This window comes from Balaenoptera physalus (genome assembly GCF_965194825.1).
Source record: "Balaenoptera physalus genome assembly, chromosome: 8".
NCBI classification, from domain to species: Eukaryota; Metazoa; Chordata; class Mammalia; order Artiodactyla; family Balaenopteridae; genus Balaenoptera; species Balaenoptera physalus.
Window position 1 is genome coordinate 124,776,134 of NC_138887.1, and position 22,525 is coordinate 124,798,658.

Genomic DNA, 22,525 nt, shown 5'->3' on the forward strand with positions numbered 1-22,525 from the left:
CTGGGGTGGAGGTCTCACAACCCCACTTCCTCTGCCCCCGGTGATGAAGCCAGAGCCCCAGGGAAGCCCAGCCCAGTCCCGTCAGAGGACTTGCAACTGCCTGGTTGTGGCGGACACAGCGCTGGACACTGTTTACTTGTTTCCAGGAGCTTCTGTGCATCAGCGACGCCTGCGTCGGCGGACAGGTGAGAACAGGTGCAGCGAGATGGGAAGAAGGGCCCGTCACCGCCTCTCCTGTCTCCTGGCTCCGACCCCGGTGGGCAGGCGGCCGAGTGCGGGTGTCAGTGTGCAGACGACACAGGGCAGACAGCGAGCGACACTGAAGAGCAGCTGCTACTCGATGGCAGGAAGAGCCACGCGGAGGCCTCAGCTGGGGGCCAGCTCAGCTCGACTGGCCTCCGCACCGTGACCAGCACACCCTCCAGGCCAAGTCCCTTCATTACGGACATTTTTATTCGCTTTTTATTTTTTTAACCTTGCTCGAGAGAAAGCAGAGAAATGGCGCTTCTTGCTCCCTGGTCACTCCTCGTATAGAATTTGCCGTGGCCAGAACGACGCGGTCTCCAAGGCTCACGTGACTGGCAGCACCTCGTGTGCCCCGTGGACGACCCCGTCAGAGGGCAGGCCAGCGCCCCCTCAGCCCAGGCTGGTGATGCGGCAGCCAAGCGGCAGTGGCGGGTGTGCCCGGGTCCTTCCTACATGCCCCCAGGGCCCGCTGTTAGTACCCACATCCAGGGTTCTGGTTTGATTCTCCCGGACAGCGCTTCTCGGTTTTTAAGATTCTTGGAGGTTCCAACGTGTACCCAGGGCTGAGACCCACAGTCCTGGGGTGCAGGCGCTAGACGGGACCTCGAGGATTACGAGAGCGGGTGCTGATGGGGCCCCAGAGCAGCAGCCCCCGGGGACTTGTTAGAACGTTCCCGTGCCCCACCCGGGCCATTGCGCCAGAGACCCAGGCTGACCCCCGTCCCTGAGGTGGTGCTGAGCCGCTCAGGGGCTCACGGCAGCCACGCCCCACCTGGCACGGGAGGGAGGGTGGGCTCGGAGCCCACAGCTCGCCAGGCCACAGCCCCGACCTCGTTAAGCCTGGCTTCCTCCCATGCAGAGCGGGTGAGCCAACCGGGCGGCTCACCAGGGGCCTGCTTGGCACAGGGAGGCCCGTCTGGCCGGCGGGGTGCCTCCCGATCTCACGCCACCGCCGAAGGGCCAGGCGTCCCTGGACGCTCCACTCGACGGCCCCCGGCACCTCCACAGACCCCGAAGGCAGGGCCGATGACCAGCCCAGCCCACGAGCCCACTGGGGAAAGCACTGCTCCCCGGATGAGCGGTGACAGCAGCACCGGGGCCGGTGCCGCCCTCATGAGCTCATTCCATCCCCCAAACTCACAGGCCTGGGGTGTCCCCAGTCTCCTCGCACAGACGAGTAAACGAGGCACTGAACGGAGCTTGGTTGAGCTGCCGGAGGCTCCCCAGCCCTGCCCACAGCGCCTCTGTGCTGTGGGCTGGGCTGGGTGGGGCACAGACACACAGCGGGGCCCAGCCCAGCCAGGCCGCTTTCGCCCTCGGCCGTCCCTGGCAGCACTGGGCAGGTGGCTCGGCCTGGGGGTGGGCACGGTGGAATGTCGCCGATCCACCTGCACCTCCTGGGTGGAGTGTGGCCCCCAGGGCCCCTGACCCTGGAGCCCCTGGTGAGGGCTGTTGTCCCCCCTGTGGGGTCCGAGAGCCCGCTGCTGGGCTGAGGATGGAGAGGCCACGCGCTGGCTGGGCGGTGCCTCGGGGACAGGATCTGTTGTCACGGCTGCTCTTGTTTCCTGTGCTTCCGTCTGGGGTGATTCAGGCCACACTAGTTACTGGACATCTCTGAACAGGAAAAAGGCACTTTAAGAAGGAATATCACGTTTTCTCACTCCATCTGTCACTCTCCTCGTGAGCCCCTTAAATAAGTGCCAGGGCTCTGCCTGGTGAACAAGAACTTTGGGGCAGAGGGCCAGCTGGGAGGTCATTAAAAAGACCACAGAGGGGCTTCCCTGGCGGTGCAGTGGTTAAGAATCTGCCTGCCAATGCAGGGGACACGGGTTCGAGCCCTCGTCCGGGAAGATCCCACATGTCGCAGAGCAACTAAGCCCGTGCGCCACAACTACTGAGCCCGCGCACCTAGAGCCCGTGCTCCACAACAAGAGAAGCCACCGCAATGAGAAGCCCGCACACCACAACAAAGAGTAGCCCCCACTCGCCACAGTTAGAGAAAGCCCGTGCGCAGCAACAAAGACCCAACGCGGCCAAAAATAAATAAATAAAATAAAATAAAATAAAAAAGAAAGACCGCAGAACTTCAGAGTCGGGAAGGACCTTCTGGCTCTCGGCAAACACACTGCTTCACAGCGGGGGTCCACACCTAAAGAGGCTCAGTGACCCCCCGCCCCAAGGCCTTGAGACCCATTACACGCACATCAGAGCCTTCGCCACAACCTGTTACACCAGCCTCTGTCCACTTAGAACTCCTCAGTACCTGAGGGGACGATACGAGCCCCTCACTGAGACACCCTTAAAATTCGACAGACTCTTCCAGGCGTGCGATCTTAAACTAAGAAAGCAGCACACGTCCAGGACCGTGCATTCGCACGGTGCGTCAGTCCAGGCACGAGGAGGTGTGGCCCGTGCTGCGAGCCCGCGTGCAGCCTGCGGCGGCGGGTGACCCCGCTCATGCTTATGGACTACCTGGAGACACGCCTGTGCTGCAGGTGGAGCCGGGCCCTTCCCCCTGGCTCAGGGCACAGTCTCTGTCCTGCAGGAAACCAGGTGGGGCCCCTCGTGTTTCTGACCACTCTGGTCTAAGGCACACTCTGGTCTCCTTAGTTAACATGCCTTCTCCACCTGACTTATTTCAGGCTAGTGGGAGTGGAGGGCAGACTGGGGTTTGGATCTGCTGGTGGCGGTTTTCGGGGCTGCAGGGGGCTTGGAGGCAGTCAGGGGTCTTGGCACAGGTGCTCGTGGTGGAAGCCAGCACCTCCTCTTCCCATGGACCAGGGGCCGCCTCCCCCCAGCTGCGGCCCCGACCCCTCTTGGCCGTCGCCCTGGTGGTTGTCCTCCTGAGCAGAGGACAGTTACAGACCCGGTGGGACCTCTCTGCCCAGCTGCACCAAGGCGGCTGCCAGCCACCTCTCACCACTGTGTCCCCCAGCAGCATGGCAGTCCTCTCACTGGGTGGGGGACGCCCCCCTCCACAGGGGAGCAGACATGACAGAGCATTCCAAGGACTCTCCCCAAAGAAACCCTCTCCCCAAACAGGCCTGCCCCCGCCCCCTTTGCCTTCCACGCTGAGAGTGTTGGGGAAACACCTCCTCAGAGCAGCCTCCCCCAGCCCCTCCTGGGCGTCTGGCTCCTGCCCCTACAGGGCCTGGTGACATCCTATACACCTGCCCATACACCACGTACACAGAGACGTTATGTACGTTCTTCTTACAAACACAGGATATCCTATATGCTGGCGTATTCCTTGCTTTCTCACTTAACAACAGACATCTCGTATTTTTCATGTCATTTGTGACGTGTGCCATCATTTTTAATGGCTACATGTTCCAACACCCACTTTACTTGTGATATAAATAGCAGTGATGAAATAATTGTCTGATCAGAATTCTAGTTATTAAGTACTTAATAGGTGTCCCCAAGGTGCTTGGACTTTTATCCCATTCTTTCGGAAGGAACTGTAATTCTTCCCCAAATGATGAGGAAAAGCTCTTCTTCACAGAGAACGTTAATTAATACGTGTAAAGAATGGTTAGAATTTTAAAAGTTGACATTTTGGACCCTAAATACCGGCTGATTCAAGCATGAATCATCCACAGGGCACGAAAGCCAGGAGGTGGGAAAGCCTGGGAGAGCCCAGCAGCCCCACAGACCACCTGCCACTTGCAAAGGGAAAAAAGAATTTCATTTTCAAGACTCTGGAGGTCACTTTTAAGCAGGTGACCAAACAGCATAATGGGATGTTGAGGGACATAACGGGCACCAGAATGTTGACGTCACAGAGCACACACATAACCTGCACGCCTTCTTCCCAAAGGGCTTGACCTGAGTCAAATCAAAGCTTTATGTCCAAACTGCAGCGTAAAGGAAACACAGGGGCTAGAAGAATTCAACCCGGAAGGAAACACCGAGACGCACCCAAACGTGGGGCACTCTGCGAGGCAGCTGACCTGCTGCCTTAATTTTCAGAGGCACAGTCTGAAGCAACCCTAGAGTCAGGGCACTGCAGCTCCGCGGCAACGGTCCACGGAATGTCTTGCACAAGCTGTCACAGCAAGTGCCGGAGGCTGACAACTGCTGGACCTGGGTGGTGGCACCTCCACCTCCCTTCCAACATTTTGATCATGCAGATTTTCAACCACACAGAAAGGAGCAGCCTTGCTGTTGGAAAACTGCTCACTACGATCATTAGGGGAAGCCACAGTTCCACCCGCAGAGCCACGTCTGGGCCTAGAATAGCCGGCGCAACATGGACTCCTGGCCCTGGGCGGGAGGGAGGTGGCCCCAGGGTCCCCCAGGGAGGGAAAGCTGCCTGCCCCAGGCCTCGCGAGCTGACCCCTGTGGCCACGAGCAAAGAGCACACGAAACAGAAGCAAGCCACGCCTGGTGGAGGCGGAGATGAGGCCGTGGGGTTGCTCTGACGGGACCAATCTCAGAGCCCCGAAAACGCCGCCCAGCAAGTTACTCTCTTTCGCTTCCGTGCAGCTCACTTATTTTCATTCCTTGAAGACGAGGCCTCTGCTCTGTGTTCTCGTAGGGAAATACTAAACCAGATAAAAACTGACCGGGCAGCAAAACAGACGTGCTCACCACCGGGCTGGTGTGCAGGGTGTTAACTGTATTTGTTAAAATAAAACCGCAGCCGCCTGTGCAGACACAGCTTTGCAGCCGCCTGCCTGTCTGAGGGCCCTGCTTCAGGCTTACAGAGGGGGACGTGGTTTACTGTTTTCTGCAGGTAAGTACACAAGCCAGTCTTTGAGGCCCCCGGGGCCAGGGGGACTCTGACCAACGAACGTGCTTCCCCAGACCAGCGGGCGCCCCCGATTCGAAAGACCACAGAGGTGGCCCGGGGCAGCCCCGACCCTCTCACTTCTCCCAGGGCCCTGAGAACAGCGCGGCCATGAGCAGCCATCCCCTTGGGGCCTCCGGTCACCGTCAAATTTGTGCTATGCCCCACGGCCAAAATGGGGCTGTGTGCAGCTTCTACTCTCAGCCCTGGTCCTGCGTTTGGATCCTTCAAAGGGCAGCTGCAGTCACGGCCGGCAGAAATCTCGCCATAAGCTCACCACCACCTTGCTTTGACTGTCTGCTGAGACCACCCCTCAAAATAGTCCCATTCCTGGACCCTCAGGTCACGGCTCCCCAGCGGTCTGAGCTGGCCACGCAGCACAGGAGGGACCCGGGGGTCTGTTTCCTGACCTCAGGGTGCGCAGGGTCGAGACGTGGACGTTATCCCCGCAGCAGCGGCACAGGGAGCCCCGCTGTTCCAGCGGCTGCGTCCCGGCGTCTCAGCGCTCACCGAGGAAGCAGACGTGGTGCTGAGTGGGTCCAGACCCCCAGCCCTGAGGATGGTGACGCGATCGCTGCGAACCCTCCCCTGGATCTGGAAGCTCCGAAACGCTGGCCCCCACCCCCGTCAGCCCCGCCCTCAGCTTGGGATTTGCTCTTTGGGCACCTTTGATGCTTCCGGTCCGCGTGCCCAATGATAAATATCCTGCTTCTCTGCGTCCTACAGAGCCCAGCTAATCTCACCACTAACAGTGATGGTCAAACTCTACCACATGGAGGGGTCTTTCTTTCTGTTGCTCTAAGGATGCATATCTACATCATTTATTCTTAAAATACGTGTAGTGAGATAAGGAGAGCTACATCCATGCTGGGTACGGAGCCAAACGCCTTTTTAGAAATGCTGCAGTCAGGCATGATGACAGTACTTGCTAGTGGCAGAAGCGGAGTGGAAAGGAGCCTTCTGAGGGGAAACGCCCAGAGTGACAACCCACCAGAACTAATAACAGCCTGTGTCTGGGACGCGTGCTTCTCAGAGACAGTCAGTGCAGGTGAAATCCGGCCACGTGCTGGGAGGGGAGCTGCTGCAGTCAGGACTCAAAAGCAACTCACAGAACAAGCTCAGGGCGTTTGATAACAACCCCCTGCCCGTGCAGACAGAGATGGAACAATTCATCTTCCAAACAGCGGACTGTCCCTTCTTCATGACTCGGCACACCGTTTGGACCAGCTACAGCCATGCCCTCTTAAAACTTGCAGTGGCGAGCATTCGTCTCTCCAACAAATGTTCACCGAGCGTCCACTGGTCTGAGGCTGCCCGAGGTACCCGATGGAGGCACCTGGGTCAGGAGGGCCTCACCAGGTCTTCCTGCAGCAGGAACACTGCAAGTTCACAAGCCGACAAGGGCACCAACGTGGGCTGGCTCTTCAACATCCCCTAGCTTGTAACTGAGCCCACACAGCAGATCAAGCCTTCGGGCGTGGACCGAGGCCCAGGGCCACGCAGCTTCCTAGGCCCCCTGTACGAGAACCTGGATTTTACACAGGGGCAAACCCAGGTGCCACGACAAAGCTCCGACTCCAAATGCCTTTACAGGGCTGCAAGGAGTATTTTACCAGGAACTCATTCTTCAGACAACTCCTGGACACCCCAATATTCTGTCTAGCTAGGGTGCTACAATGATCCCACCCTTGGTGGGCTAGAGGCAAACTATGAAACAAGGCCTGGGAAAGACCATTTGGGGGGACAATACCACCAGATGGCACCTCGATCAAATCACTTTGGAACTTTGAATGTGGAAGTAGCAAAGTTTAACTTCAGTTCAGACAGATTCCATTGGTGGGAGTCATATTTTGGGACTTGAACTAACATTAAGCTAAGACTCAAAACCCAGAACTAACCAAAGCTGTTAACTGAACAAAATAATTTTTCAAAGGAACATACAGAGACCCAGTTTGAACCTATGTAAAGAATATGCTGAATCCAATAAACCCCGAACATCAAAACGTCCTCCAACCTGAGCCGAGTGAGCCTAGTGCCTGCGGTCCGGGTCCCGGCCAGCACAGCGGCCCGAGAACTGACTGCAGGTCCCTCCGGGATGGGCCCAGCACCTTCACGCCTCTCTCCCAACATCCGTACGACGGGGCCCTCGGGAGTCCCGGTGAGGTCCTGCAATGGGGTCAGTTTAGGAAAACTGATGGGGAGCTAAATTTGTGCAGATGCTGCGCCTTTCACCCATCGAGATGTCTGCTGCTGTCCTTTGTACAAATCCTCAACCACCTTCCCTCCAATGTCTGTGACCGCTTGGGGCATTGTTGGTGGTGCCACATGAGCTCCCAGGCAGGCAGAGCCGAGCCGCGTTCGACAGGGGAAGTCTGGACTCAGCTGACAGGCTGGCACTGGATGCGTGGGGAGTCCTGCCATGTTATTCCCAGGATAATCTTCCATGGATTTATGAGCAGGACTTGGGTGACGTCCCGGGATCGAGCCGGGACATCCATCTCCCAGTGCTAAGACAGATCGGCCTCATACAGTACAGAAGCCAACAGCTGCGCACGCCCCCCAGGGCAGGACGCCTGGCTGTGGCGTCCACAGCTCCTGGCCAAGACCGGCCTCGTGCGGGACCATCCTCCCAGGCTGTGTGCGAGGGCTGGGGGCCCGGGGCCCCTGGCACGCCCACAGCTCAGTGCCCTGGGTCCCATCGTGCTGGCCCCTCCAGCCCCGTCCACCCCGGGAGCTGTGCCGGGCCCTCAGTCCCCTCCCTCCTCCTCCTTCTGGGCCAAGCCCTTCAGGGCTGCCCTTGGCCACTCCTCCTGCCTCCAGGACCTGCTGCCCCAGATGGTCCCACTTGTGGGCGGCCTCCAGCCTCCCTCCCAGCCCCCCCTTCTGCCTCTGCTCAGGCTTCCCAGAACCACACCCCCCGAAGGCGCTCTCCCCGGGCCCCAGCTCCTCCTGTGTCATCTTCTTTCTCCTGCGTTCCTGGGGTGGCTCCCCCACCGCCATGCGGCCGTGGGACCGTCTCCGCCACCATCTCCCTGCAGCCCGGCCTCTGCTCCGCCAGCCTCCCGTCCTCTTCCGTCGAGCACGCCTGCGTCACCTCCACCTGCAACGTGACCCGCTTGCAAGGCCCCCCCAACTCCTCTCAGAAGTATCTGCTCCGTGAACCGTCCCAAAACACAGCTCACAGCAGACACCCCGCTTTTCAGAATCCCCTGGGGCCCAGCTCCAGGCTGCGGGTCAACGCTGCTCTCCTTCCTTCACCCACGCATTCCGTGTTCGCGTCCCCAGCCCTCCCGGCGGCTGGACCCAGCTGCTCTGTGTGCCGACACACACCTCTCCTACCTGCCCGCACGGCCAGCCCACCAGCTCCAAGCTCCGGAACAAGCCCCAGGAGCAAACGCTCCCCACCCCCCCGAACTTGGTGAGCTCGGGTACCTTGCACGGGGCCACGCAGGAGCAGAGCGACAGCGCTTGCTGGGGGGACAGCAGGAGGCACGTGCTGTCCTTGTCACCGGGGCCCAGCGGGCAGCCAGGAGGCCTGGCCTCACCCTCAGTGTCCACTCAGACAGGCCTCAGTCCTTCCCTTGTAGAGAAGGAAGTAGCTGTAAGAAGTCAGAGATTGCTTGAAAAGCGGTAGTAACCCTTCCCTGGGATGGATAAGAGGTGCCTTGAAAGTGTCAGTTCTTGAGCTGCGGGAGCCCTACCCAGGGCAGGTCACAGCCAGGGCGATGTTTAAGTTGCAGACATCTGGGGTGCTCTGGGCCCTGATTCAACGTCCTGCACTGCGGGGCCTCCGCCTGCAGCTGAACCCCGGCCGCCTCTGACGGTTCCTGTTGATACACAGAGAACCAGGCGTGTCGTGAGGAAGCTGATGGCCAGGAAATCGAGGAGGGCTCACCAAATCAACGTGCTGCCCCAGGCCCCAAAGCCCTCGCCGTGGGCCGGAGGAGAGAAGGGGCTGATGTCACTAAGTCAGTAAACTGGTGGGGCTCCTCATCCCAAGGGGAAGCTTCAGTGGGAGGTGCAGACAATCAGATGGACATGAGGTCAATCTCCCTGTAGCCGTAGGGGTTCAGAGGAGGCCCCTCACCTTTGAAGCAGGCTTTGGAGAGGGAGAAGACCTTCATCTAAAGTATGCCTCTCTTTCTAAGATGCCAAGTATGGCTTTGTGAAAAGCGTGCTTGACTTAGGGTCCAGGGAGCTGGGCTCTGCCACCAGCTTGGATGAGAGACTGGAAAGTCCACTCCCATTTCCTCACCTTGACGGGCTGACGACCACCTTCCAGCATCAAGATTGGGACCCCCAACGTCTGCTCTGTGGACGTCTCCCATCCTTGTCCTGAGAGTGGGCCCTCAGAGCCTTCCCTCCACCCTGGACACCGGGAAGGGTCTGCATGTCTGCTCCTGGGTCAACAGACACTGGACAGGAGGGTCCTTGGCAGATGCCTTGGTGCCCAGAGGCTGAGGGGCACCTAGATGGGCCCCCACCCTGGAATACAAGAGGGTGCGCTCGTCATCACGAGGAAGGCAACACCAAGTGCAGAGGCCACGGAGGCTGGGGGCCTCGGCCAGGCGGCGGGAGGGGTCGGGTGGTGGTGACCAGCTGCGGGTGGAACAGGGCTGCATGGAGTGAATCCACTCCAGGGCCGAGCACAGGACACACGTGGACGCCAAGACCACGGTCCCCGAACACACCGCAAGTTTATATAGTCAATTACCAAAGTACTGACCACCAATCAGCTTATGATCAAAAAGCTTCCATTCTTCTTGGTAGTTTCCCCACTCACCGTTTTTCTGCCTTAATCTCCGAGTAGAGATAAAATAAGTCCTTAGCCATTTTTCTGTCACGGTCAGCTTCTGGTTCAGAGTAGACTGATGTTATTCCATGTTCAGATTCTCCGATTTCCCCTCAGAAATCCTTCAGTCCTTTGGCTCGAAGCCCTGTTATCCCCGCTCCCCACCCGGTGCATCGCCATCGGGGGCTTGATGTGGAGTTCCCAGAGGCGATGACATGTCCTGCCCAATTTCTCATCACCCTTCTAGCCTGGTATCTGCTCAGTAAGAACATGCTGGAAAAATCAGTGAACGACGGAGCCAGCCAAGGCTCCAGCAACGACAGTCCACTCCATGATCCAAGTCGACCCCCCAGGAACAGGCCCGGCTACGAGGGCTCAGGGACAACCACTGGAATGGATGCTTGACCCAGAAAACTCTACAAAAACTCGCACATGAATGGCTGCCCGGGAAGGGCTGCGACCGGCCCAAGCAACCAAAACATGCACAGCTGAAGCCCCAGGAACCTGGGGGGTGGCGCGTGGCTGACACGTTAACTGTGCCCCCATCGTGGCAGCGCCAGCCACGAGCCCACGAGCCAGCGCCAGACGGCGGGGACTGCGGCCGGGACAGCGGCTTCACTGGCCGCTTGTGACTGAAGTGCGGTGTGCCGGGGAGCCCCCAGCAGGCTCTCCCTCCCCAGAAAGGGGCCGTGTGCTTTCCCATCACAGGACGCGAGACGGTGGACCACAGGAAACCACTCAACGGGCTGGAACCCGCACCGCAGGCTCAGCTGGAGGGGAAGCCGCAGCCTCAGGACCAGCCCCACCGGCGGGAAGAGTGACGGGACATTTTCGGGACGCGGCCTGCGTGACACTAAGTGGGGGCAGGGAAGGCGGAGAGGTGCTCGCGGGGGAGGAGACCGCGGGCAGCCGGCTGAGCTGCGTCTTGGGGTCACCAGCACCTTAGAAAGATGGGCGGAAGAAGTAGCTTGGTCCCCACCAGCAGCAATGCCAAGTGGCACAAAGCTCCTTCCTGTGACCCGGCCTCCTTCTCACCTGTGGCTTCCAGGTGTGCTGATGCTCTACCTGCTAGTAATTGACTTCTCGCGCATGATTCCTTTCATGAGTCTAAGCATAAAAGTTCAACTCAGAGTAGAATTTTTTCAGCGAGATTTGTTTCCTATAAAAAGTAAAGTTAAAGCCATTACTTTCAGAAAATGAAACCAAAACGTAATTATTATTTAAATATCCAAGGCCGGTAGCTGATCTTATTGAGTTTAGAAATTAGAAGAAATCGCATACAAAAAGACTCACCCTAAGGAAAAAAACAGATCAGGCTGTTTGCCTTATCAGCTCAAAGAGCTATTTGGACGAGAACAAGAACGTACCTACATCAGAGAGAAAACTGAAAGGCAATAATGGGCCTCACATCACGCTGACCTCAGAAGGGCAGCAGGCGCCCTCGGACCCACATGGATGTAAGGATGTAAGACGGAGGGAAGTCTGCTCACACGTCCCACTCGCAGGTCAGCTAAGGACCAGGGATAGACGCTCTTCAGGGAGAGGGACAACCACCACCACCTGCCCTTGGGCCAGAGGCAGCGCTGCCTGGGGGGGGGTCAGAGAAGAGTCCCAGACAAGGGTCATTCCCCCTGGGGGTGGTGCGGTCAGAGAAGAGTCGCAGACAAGGGTCATTCTCCCACGGGACTTTCTGAAGAGAACACGCTCATGAAGCTGCCTAGTTTCCTCTGTGACAAAGAGGTGCAGGGAGGAAAGACGAGATGAAAAGTGGGATGTAATTAGTTATATTCTGTGTGACACAACCACCACAGAAATAAGCAAGTCTCTTAAAATGATGTTATTTGGTCATATGAGAAGGATGTTCCGATTTCATGCATAGTGGCTGGAAGTCAACCCTCAATTGCTGGTGAAATATTTTATTGTCGTGAAGAAATGCAGTCATAGAGTATTGCTTGTAAACTACCTAAAAGCCCAGGAGCCTGGGACAGACTAAGGAAATCTGTTAGAATACTACATAGCTCTTAAAAGGAAAGTATAAACCAATTCAGAACGGTTGCCAAATACATTGCTAAAGTTAAAAAAAAAAAGGAAAACAGAGTACAGACCAGAGCTGGCTTCCATCTGCACAGTGAAATGGGGAGGGGTGCACATACACTGCGCACACGTGAATTCTAAGAGGGACGGACACACATGCTGTGTATGTATGGCATTTTTTCTACGTGCATATATCACGATTTTTAATATGAAGTTTTTCATTAATTTGTTCAGCAAAAGCTTATTTGACACCTTTTTAAGTGCTGTGCAGGATCTTGTGGCTGCAAGGACAGTGGACAACGTGGTAGAGGGACCAAGAGCACAGAGTGGGGAGTTACGGCCCAGAGGCCACAGCACGCCCTGGAGAAGAGAAGCAGGACGTCCACACCTACTGAGAGCCGCCCTCCTGGAGCTGGGGACACTGCATGGGCGTGTCTTGGGAAAAGGCACTGGCAGCTTTGCTCCGGGCTCTTTTTGAGGATGGCTGTAGAGCAACAGCCTTGGCAGACAGAGAGTGCGGCCCTCAGGCTGATCTCAGTAACCAAGAATGCATCTTTCTCTGGAGCGAAGTTTGGGCAGGACACCAGCAGCCTCCTGTGACACTGGGGTCTCCCAAGCTCAGGGCTCCTCAGCCAGGACAAAAACGCACCGTGGGCGTCTCCACACAGGTCCTGAGGGACTTGGGGAAAAGGGAACCCACAGGAGTGGGAACGTGACGCCCACACCACCCGCTCTGCCAGGAGCAGGTTACCTCTGATGACGCTGACAGGGCCTGTGCCTTCTGCAGGCACCCAGGAAACGGTGGCAGGGTAACCTGTCAGCTTGAAGGCGGCAAAATCCAAACCCGCCACAGCTCCTTGACGAGTGGATCAAAATTAGTCCAGTATTCTTTGTTTAAGAAATGTCAGAGAAAAGTAAGTTTTTTAGTCTAGCACCTCCCGGGGCCCCGGTCTTGAGCTAATGTTCACTGTCATACCCACCTCAGCCACGCACCTTCAGGACCCAGCCCAGACTGTGGAGCTGTCAAGAAACATAGGTACCTCCTTGTCCTTCCGAACTATAGGCCACATTCCACCACCACCACCACCGCCCCCCCTCCCCGCCCCGATCTGGGCAAAAATGATGTAAAGTCACAGGAAAGTTCCCATGTGACCCACGCACAGGCAGGAACACGGGGCAGAGCTGGAGAGCTGAGTCACTGCTTACCACCACGGTCAGCACCCCCCATGCGGGGACAGAGCTGCCTTGAGCTATATTTTCAGGCATCCATGGCCTGACTGCCTCACTGGCAGGATTAAGTTAGTCTTAGCGATGAATCAGTATTAACTCACAAAGCTCTAAATACCTCCTAAGCTTTTCTTTTCTACAAAGTGAATCCCTTAAAGGGGTTGAGAATTAAAATTGGTTTTGTCTAGATTTATGTGTTGGTTTGTTTGAATTTGTTTTGGATTCAACATGTAATAAAAAGAATTCCTTGTTAGACTTATACAAATTATCTCAGTAGAACTGAAAACTCGTTTTTTGGCGTCTTTGGTGCTCTTTCACACCAATTTCTTGTAGCTCCTACAGACCCTCAGTATTTCATCTCACTTTCAATTTCGTGAAGCAGGTGCACACTGTTGACCCTCGAATCGCTCTCATCCCATCCAGCTAGAAGGCCTTCACTTCATCTATAGTATCTTCATTCTGGTAACTCATTACTATTTATATCCTTGGTATTCGAGCCATGCAGATTTCAAAGAGCAAAAAGAAAAACGGGAATTTAGAACACGAGTTGCCTTTCTACAGAAAGCCGAGGGCGCCAGGCCGGCTACCATGGCGCCACCTCCTTCCCGAGGGCGGCCACCATCCGCGAGCTCTTGCCACGGGTCAAAGGTGAAAGGGCTCAGGGGCAGGTATTTTTGCTGTCGAGCTAATATTAAAATAAGAGCCTTCAATATAAGAAAATGTCCAAGGACTGACACTTGTCATTGCAAAGACTTAAGGACACCTTTCCCCACAGCTCCAAACAGGGGAGATGTTTGATGGCCTTTACCTAAGACGTTCTTTCTGCTCAAGCTGATGCCAAGATCTTCCCAGGCTGTGCCGTCCACACTGTCCAGCACGTCTGTGTGGGCCACACACAGGTCACCCTGAGGAACGCTGGGCCAGGCAGCAGAGCCTGCGAGGGAGCCCTACTGAGTGTTTGAAACGTCCCGGCCCATCTATGCACCGCGAGGGGCTCCCCAGCTGGGGCCCGCCTGGCCCAGCTGCCACACAGAGAGCAACCTGGCAGCTCAGGCAGTGACCACACAGGAGGTCTGCCTGCTCCTGCAGAACTTTTTAAAAAGTACTAGTTGCAAACTTTAAGAACGGGAACATTTTACCTAAAGTTTGCATTTCTGACTTCCTGTGAAAATAGGAAGCTGGGCAATTCGGCGCTTGCATTTCTCCACAGCAAGAAGTGGGTGGTGAGGGACATTCCCCACATCCCCGCGGCCAAACGTCACCCTGCCCGGCCACACGCCACAGCTCACACTCGTGCACCGCTGGCCCGGGGACAGGGACAGACCCGAGCCCTTGGAACGAGCAGAACTAAAAGGGCACTGTTTTGAGCTAATTAAGGCCACACTCCATCTACCTGAGCCAACCAGAGAGGAAGACCCTTTTTATCAAAGAAACCTGATCAAGGACCACACATCCTACTCCACAATGGACGGAACCAGCCTCCTTGGACTCGCCCTGTTCCTCCAGGTGCCGCGTCTGTCCAGGTGAGTCGTGGACACAGACGTGCAGGTGCTCCCCCTGATGCCCGGTCAACCTGGACCCACCAGGGTCCACCAGGAGGGGGTCTCCTCCAAGGCAAAGTCACGGCCAAACTCCATCCCTTAAAAGTTGTGTTCCCTGCCGCCTGCTGTGCCAGTTTAGTCTTGTTAACAAAATGTTCTTGGTGAGTATGGGAAATGAAGACTGACAAGAAAGGAACACTAAGATGGTATTTCGGGAGATTTCCCCGAAAACAGCAGTTGTGAGAGGGGTGAGGGGAGGCGAGCAGTTCCCAGGTGAGTGAGGGACAGGAGGGCTGTGGGCAGAGGATTTCTCAACAGTCACCAACTGACTACAATTCGGTCTGCCTTCCATTATGTCAGCGGGAAAGTTCTGCGCCCTTCCTGCTTCGCCAGTGTCTGCGTGTGTCCGGAGCCTGTGGCCGAGGGCCTGGCAGCGTGTCCGGCGACGGCTGTAGGAACTGGGGGTACTCAGCCCCGGGAAGAGGAAGCAGAGCCGTGAGCCCGCTCAGTGCCCGCAGATGCCCCACGTGAAGAAGGGGTTCTGTTCACGGCTGCCCCCAATTCATGCCAGTCAGCGGACGCTGCTTACGGGCAGCCCCAGAGCCCAGCAACTTGACTGCCCAATGATGGTGTGAGGGGGCAGAGGCCCCTCCCTCAGGAGTCTCCCAACAGAGGTCAAGGATCACCCACTGCTGATGTGGTGGACAGTGCCCCCCCCCCCATTCAGGAGGCCTCGTGGACGGTGTGCTGTGCTGACGGGACCTGGTCCCTGCCACTGACTAGATGCCCCCAAGGGTTTCAGCCTGTCTCCTCTCAGCATTTAGCTCCCCTAAGTCTCTTAATTTTCTCTGAAGGGAACAGACCTCAGTGGCCATGACAACTGTCTTGTCCTGAGACCCTGGTTGGCAAGACCCGGCCTCATGGGCCCTAGTAGCTGGCTAGTGGTCACACGCGGCTTTGTACAGGGCAGATCCTCAGGCCATGTTTGAGCCACATCGCTTGCCCTCCTCTGCACAGAGTTCGAGCAGACCTTTTGGAACACATGGCTCTCGGGATCTCGTGTGCACTGCAGAATCACAGGCCTTGAAGGCTGGATGGAACCCTAGGGCCAGAGTCTTCATTTTTCAGCCGAGGGAGTGGAGGCTCCAGGGGCACAGGAAGGGGCACACCAGAGCTGCTGGCCACCTATGAATACCTGAAATGTGTGGTCCGAATTGTGATGCACCGTAAGTGCAAAATGCACACCAAGTTTCCAAGACTTAATTTTCCAAAAAGTAAAATTTCTCATCAATATTTTATATTGATTACAAGTTAAAATGATAATGATTCAGATATATTTGCATAAATAAAATATATTTTTAAAATTAAAATCACAGGTTTCTTTTCACTTATTTTAACGTGGCTGCTAGAAAGTTCAAGATCACCCATGAGGCTTGCATCCTGCTTCTACTGGGCAGCACTGGTCTAGAACAACGCCCACATCTGTGACTTCCCATCTGAGGTCCTCTGCAGGACACCAGACTTTTAACACATGGTTGTACTTTGATTTTAATTTTTTTTCTTGAAGAGAACAAAATAATGACAGAACAGAGAAAAAGAAAACTGAAGGACAAGAGGTTTTTGCTATTGTTTATGATCTGGATGTTATCCCAGAACCTTCAAAGTTTACAGACATGAGAAGGTGCCCAGGGTGAGTGCACGTTGTCCCGGCACTGCCTCTGGGACGTAGAGAAATAAAGTCAGCAAGCTCACTGTACTCATAACCGGTCTGTTCTTCAGGAAAGCAAAAGTCTCATTTTCCTGTTTGATTTCTGATAAATTCCCACCATTCTTAACTGGATCAAAATCATCTGTGATGTAACTAAGAATTTTAAATGCAAGAAATCGGATAAATACTCATTCCATGGAAAATGGAGTTGCTTTTGCAAAGCGTAACAACGCCCATTAAATTACTTTAGTAGGGCTTCCCTGGTGGCGCAGTGGTTGAGAATCCGCCTGCCAATGCAGGGGACACGGGTTCAAGCCCTGGTCTGGGAAGATCCCACATGCCGCGGAGCGGCTGGGCCCGTGAGCCACAATTACTGAGCCTGCGCGTCTGGAGCCTGTGCTCCGCAACAAGAGAGGCCGCGACGGTGAGAGGCCTGCGCACCGCGATGAAGAGTGGCCCCCACTTGCTGCAACTAGAGAAAGCTCTCACACAGAAACGAAGACCCAACACAGCCATAAATAGATTAAAAAAAAAAAAGAAATTACTTTAGTAACTGCTGCTATTATCTCAGACCATGGAAACTATTACTGTTAAGGGTGAGGCTTTCTTTTAAAAGGTTTGTGTGAATGATCCCCTCCCCAAACACACCCCGCTGCCCATTACTCACAATGCTATGAGTTTTGCCAGCAGTTCATTAAAAAACAGTGGAAGCAGACTTTTTAAAAAACACACAGGTGACCTTAAACACCAGTTTTCCGAGTGAGGTGCAAGCTACTTGCGTGTCAGCTCATCCACACCCTCCGGGGCACAGTCTCGCTCACCAGGCATCTGCCTTACCTTTGTATTTTTCTGTTTGAGCCCTTAGAATCTCTGCACATCTTGTTTCTTCCTCCTGTATTTCCAGATGAAATCGGCATTCCGGGTGAATGCTGTTCACCTGCTCAAGATTAAAAGAAATAGAAATAACTTAAAATTCCACTATAATGGGAAAGTCAAGCAAAATTTCTACATAAAAGCCCCCAAAACCTCACAGTTCTAAACTACTTACAAACTAACACTCATTTAAAAGCAATCACTTTCATATTTTGGCATGGTTATTTGAAAAAAAGCTTCACTATTTACTTTGTAAAGGAATTAGTAAACAAATATAAAACCTGATAGAATTTTTTTTCTGGGCAGGAAAACAAACTTACTAACGTAATACATTTTATGTTGTTAGTACTAATTTGGTGGCAATAGAGCTCTTTAATCCAATAATCTTTCAATATTCGAGTCCTCCATTTCATAGCCCTTGATTTAATCAAAGTAAATACATGTTTACTCATAAGCCCATTCTTAATGACTGCACACAACCCCAGACGCCGGCGTGCTTCATCTAAGGCCAGGCTCTGCGTTCACTGGAAAGCCCTAATAGGACAACTTTATTTTTAGAGGTTGCAGGTCACATTCAAAACTGAACTTTAGAATTTGGTGTGAAGGAGCTTTTCAAAAAGATGAGGGGTGAGTAGGGAGTGGCCTGGGCGAGAGTCACAGCACTGAGGCTTCCACTGAGCAAGAGGTGGGGGACCTCACGTCAGCCTCTATCACGGGAACTAAAGACGCGACACAAATGGTGACGAACATTGTCCATCAACGTGCGCAAAAGACAAAGCCACATACTGCTTCAGTCTTGGAAGGTAATATTCTCTGGTCTTTATTTTCACAAAGGTCCAACGTTCTCTTTTTTTATTGCCACCTCCCACCACCCACAAATACTCACGCTGTAGGATGGAGCTGTGCCCCCCGCTCTCATGTAAGAACAAACTTTTTATTAAAGAAAACCATACTCTTGCATATATTATGGCCATCTATGTTTAATTATCCTACTATTGAAATAAGTCAATAGAATTCTAACCAGGAATAACATTTCCTAACGAAATTAAGAGGAGAAACTTAATGCTGAATACTTTAGCCACATTTACCCTCATTTTTAAAGATCTGAAGCTTGGGTTCCCCCCCCTTCCCCCCGGCTCACCACTGGGCAACCACCACTGTACAAACTCCCGGTTTCAAGCAGGCTGTATTTTTCATACCTGAACAAGTCAATAGCTTAAATTTCAGAATTAGGGAAATTATTTTGCCTTAAAAAGAAAAATGGATTTTTGTTAAGGTATTAAGAGACACCATGATATCTGACATTCTTGGAATATGCACAGCAATGACTTATTTTGGGACATCCTAGAAGTTAAAGCAGCACTAACCATAATAATTCCTGGTGCTTTTAACTAGCTCTTTCAAAGCACTAAAATTAGTAGGGAGGTTCTTATCCTCACAGCATCCCTCTGAGGGAGGAAAGACTCCGTTTGTCTTCACACTAGACAAGGGAGTTTGGCAACCCTGAGGGGTGGGCTAGGTTCATGCCCTCCTGGAACCCGAAATATCCTCAGCAATTACAACTTTCCCTCAATAGCTCCATCCTTGGCTTCACAACCTTAAGAGGGGATATGAGTCAATACAGACAGTGATCTGGCCGCAATATAAAATGCGAAATGTGTACACACGCCAACACTGACTCCAGTCTGGCAGAGAGGGAAGCAGGAAATAGGGTTCACAGTTTTTGTGGTTCTTTTTTTTAAGGGTCTTCAAATAAAAGGAAGAATTCCTGAGAATTAAATAATCTACAAATGCACTCATTTAACAAATTTCTATTCAGCATGTCGTTTCTTCCGGTGCTCTTAAATAATGATAAAAAAACATCAACTTTCTGTAGCTACATCGCGTCTCCCTGGCACACACTTAAACAAGACAAAAAGCAGCAACAGTACTAGCAGATGGAAGGGGAAGTAGTTAAAGACAAAGCGAACTCCAATTTCCCTCGGAAACGTGAGGCCTGCGGAGGTGACCAAGCCCTACCCACCCCCCGACTCGGGCGTCCCTGGACCCGCGAACCGTCCTCGCCGGCCAAAGCCTCCGGGAGGACGCGGCCGGACCCGCTCCGCTGGGAAGGGCGTCGAGCAAGAAACTGGATCCTGTTCCCAGCGAACCCGGGACGGCGGAGGGGACAGAGCAAACGCAACCTCCCAGCCCGTCTCCAACCCGGCCGGGCGCGGAGCTCGGTTCTTCGCGCTCGGCGGGGAGGGTCCAGAGCGTCCCCGGCGGCCCTGCTCCCTCCCGCGAGCCCGGCGGGCAGGTGGGGACCCCGAGACCTGCCCCGCTGCCCGCGCCCCCGGCCCAGCCCCGCGGCCGGACGCGGGAGCGCAGCGCAGCCGGGCGCGGGGGCGCTCCCGCCGGGCGGGGGCGGCGCGCGGGGCAGGGCGGGCGGCGCCGGGGTCGCACTCACTGGGGCGAGCAGCCAGCCGCAGCAGGTCAGCAGCGCGGGCGGCAGCAGCGCGGGCGCCCTCATCCCGGCTCCGCGACGCGGACATGGGCCGGGCCGCCCGTGCGCAGCAACGCGGCTCCCGCCTCCCGAGGTCCTCGCGCGGCGCCCGGCGGCTCCCGACGAGTCCCCCGCCCGCCCGGGTTGTGCCCCGAGGCGGCCGCTCCGCCCCCGCGGTACCCCGTCCCCGCCCCGCGCGCCCCGCGCCCCCCGCCCCCGCGCTCCCTTCCGTCCCGGCGCCGGGTATCCGCCCCACGTCCCGCCCCGCTCCCTTACTGGCCCCCGTCGGTACCCCTTCCCCGCGCCCCTGGCCCCTCCCTCGCAACCCCCGGGCTGGGCTCGCTCCCCCGACCGTTCAGCGGCGGGTGAGGGGTGCGCACAGGTGGGCGTGCTGGGCCCGCACAGCTCGGAGGGAGAGCGACTCGGGAGGGACCCGCTTTGGGGTCAGAGACCGGCCCCTACTTGTGTCCTTGTTAAACAACCTAAAGGCCCCCAAGAAGGTGGCAGGAAGAGCATGTGGGCTGCCTTGGAAGCCACTGGAGTTGGCTGGGGCAACCGAAAACTTAGAAAAAGACGCGTGGAGTGCATCTTGGTGGGGGCAGACTCGGCGCGGTGGCTGGTCTTCAGTCCTGCCCGTGTCTCCCCCTGCTGCAGAAGTGGGCCGTGGGTGGCGCTGGCTGCAGGGGCCTTGGACCGGCCTCATCGCACACCTGCCTCGGAGCCTCCGGAAGGATAGTGTGGCGTAAAAGCCGGTTGTTATCCGGCACGAGGAGAAGCGCTGGAAATGAAAAATAAAACAGGAAATTTTGTTGTGGTTTTAACTTTTTATTTGAAAATAATTTCAAACTAACAGAAAAGTAAGACTAGGACAAAGGACATCTTTTCACCCTTTATTTAGATTCAGCTATTAAAGTTTTACCTCACTGGCTTTGTCATTTGTGTTCTCTCTGACCACACTCATCCCCCAATAGATCCATCAATAACTTTATCTGTCTGTCATCTCTCATCAGCTATTAATCAGCTATCACCCATCATCTGTCTTTCTGTCTGGTGGGGAACACTAGTAGAGACAGGTTTTGGACTCGGGGTGAGATCTGGGCTCTGGGTATGCAGCTTGGGCTCTGGAAGCTTATTGACTCTGGATCCAATTTGACAAATATTTCTTTTACTCACTATTTGAAGCCGGACAAGCAATGAACTTTGAGCCAAGTGCCTGTGTAAATGGGAATGGTGACACCTGCTACCCACCTCAAGGGTCGGGTCGCAGTGAGAATCTAGATTCTCTATGCGTGTGTAAATACTATGCTCTAGTCCAGCAGATGGGGGTGTGTGATGTGGAGAAAAAGTGTGGTAAGAACAAGATACAGGCAAATGGGTGGGGGAGGAGGGGTGGGGGGAGGGAGGAGGAGGGATGAAGGGGGAGGAGGAGGAGGGGGGAGGAGGAGGGGGAGGAGGGGAGGAGGAGGGATGAAGGGGGAAGAGGAGGAGGAGGGGGAGGAGGAGGGATGAAGGGGGAAGAGGAGGAGGAGGGGGAGGAGGAGGGGGAGAAGGAGGAGGAGGGGAGGAGGAGGAGGGGGAGGAGGGGAGGAGGGGGAGGGGGAGGAGGAGGAGGGGAAGGAGAAGTCCATTTTTCCTGGGAGGAGCTTGGAGGAGTGAATGTCTAAATGGGACTGAAAAATGGTTAAGAGTGAGAGATCAGAACGGAGGGAGAAGGCATCTCAATCAGATGGAGCATGTGGACAGAAGCCCAAGGGACGAGGATTGTGCTGAGAGCATCAGAGTAAGAAAGATGGTCAACTCCGGAGGCCTGGGGCCCTGACAGACAGTCTTCTCTCAGTGGAGAGCAAAATCTGAATTATATGAGAGTAGAAATTTTAACACACTGTGGATGCACAGCACGAGGTTCTTTACAGTCTGACTGTTCTTTCCTTGTTGGGAATGGATGTTAGGATGGATGGTACTTATATTTGTCAGTTAAAGGTTACTCTGTTTCTTTTGGGTAAATGGCCATTCTTCCAGGGATTTTTCCACTTCCCCTTGCAGGGAGTGTGGTCTGTGTGTCCTCAGGGCTTCTGGGAGAAGGGCTCCTCTGTGGGTGCCTGATGTGGTGGGACTGGTGGTCTTGTCTCTGGACCTCTGGCACTGGCCCCCTAAGGTGTGGCAGCCCCCTGGCTGTGCTGTGCTGATGCCTGCGGAAGCGTGGGTCCCTGCCCTGGCTCTGGTCACAAGGACCCCACTTCTGTCTCCTGCTCCCACGGCCTCTTCTGACCTGGACCACGCGGCCCTGGACACCAGCACCTACCTGCCTGTGTTCTGAGGCCCCAGGAGGGGCGGACCCTGTGAGGCACTTGTCAGTTGCCCCCCTCACCCTCCTGCCTGGACACCCTCGCCCCTCTCCGCTCCCACACCTGCGGCTTCCCCGGATTTCCAGGCTGAGCTTTGAGGGGAGAGAACCAAATCTCTGATGGTGGAAGCTGACCCCACACGTCAGAGGCCTGGAAACCTACGGATTCAGTGAGAGAAGCCTTGGGCCTTCGTGATCAGGAGAGTGAAATCGCTTCAGAAATAAATGCCACGCTGGTACTTTATACTTTGTCCAAAAGAGGAAGGAAGCCTCGCATGACTCTCTGAGGTTCGCCTGGTCGCTCTGCTCTGTCTGGATGAGTAATTCTGGGGCCACATCTGCTTGGAGGGAGGGGACATGCCCACAACCCCCAGGTACATTTTTAACCTGTACCTATGAAGAAACGCAGCATTTGCCTGTGTCCCTCTTTTCGTGTCTTCTGAAAGCTGGGAGACTAGACTTCAATGAAAAATTTACTTCTTCCTC

The 22,525-nt window shown here is 55.1% G+C and overlaps 1 protein-coding gene across 1 annotated transcript in view; it reads right to left on the reverse strand.

The window, feature by feature from the left end:
* Positions 1-19,870, reverse strand: part of VIPR2 (vasoactive intestinal peptide receptor 2) — a 78,675-nt gene extending 58,805 nt beyond the window's left edge. Inside the window, exons 1-2 of the mRNA XM_082473377.1 lie at positions 19,660-19,870; positions 17,178-17,277 (exon numbers count right to left, since the gene is read on the reverse strand). Of these exons, the coding sequence (XP_082329503.1) occupies positions 17,178-17,277; positions 19,660-19,722 (163 nt within the window). The 5' untranslated portion in view covers positions 19,723-19,870. The remainder of the gene's footprint in view (positions 1-17,177; positions 17,278-19,659) is intronic.
* Between the last annotated feature and the right edge of the window lie 2,655 nt (positions 19,871-22,525).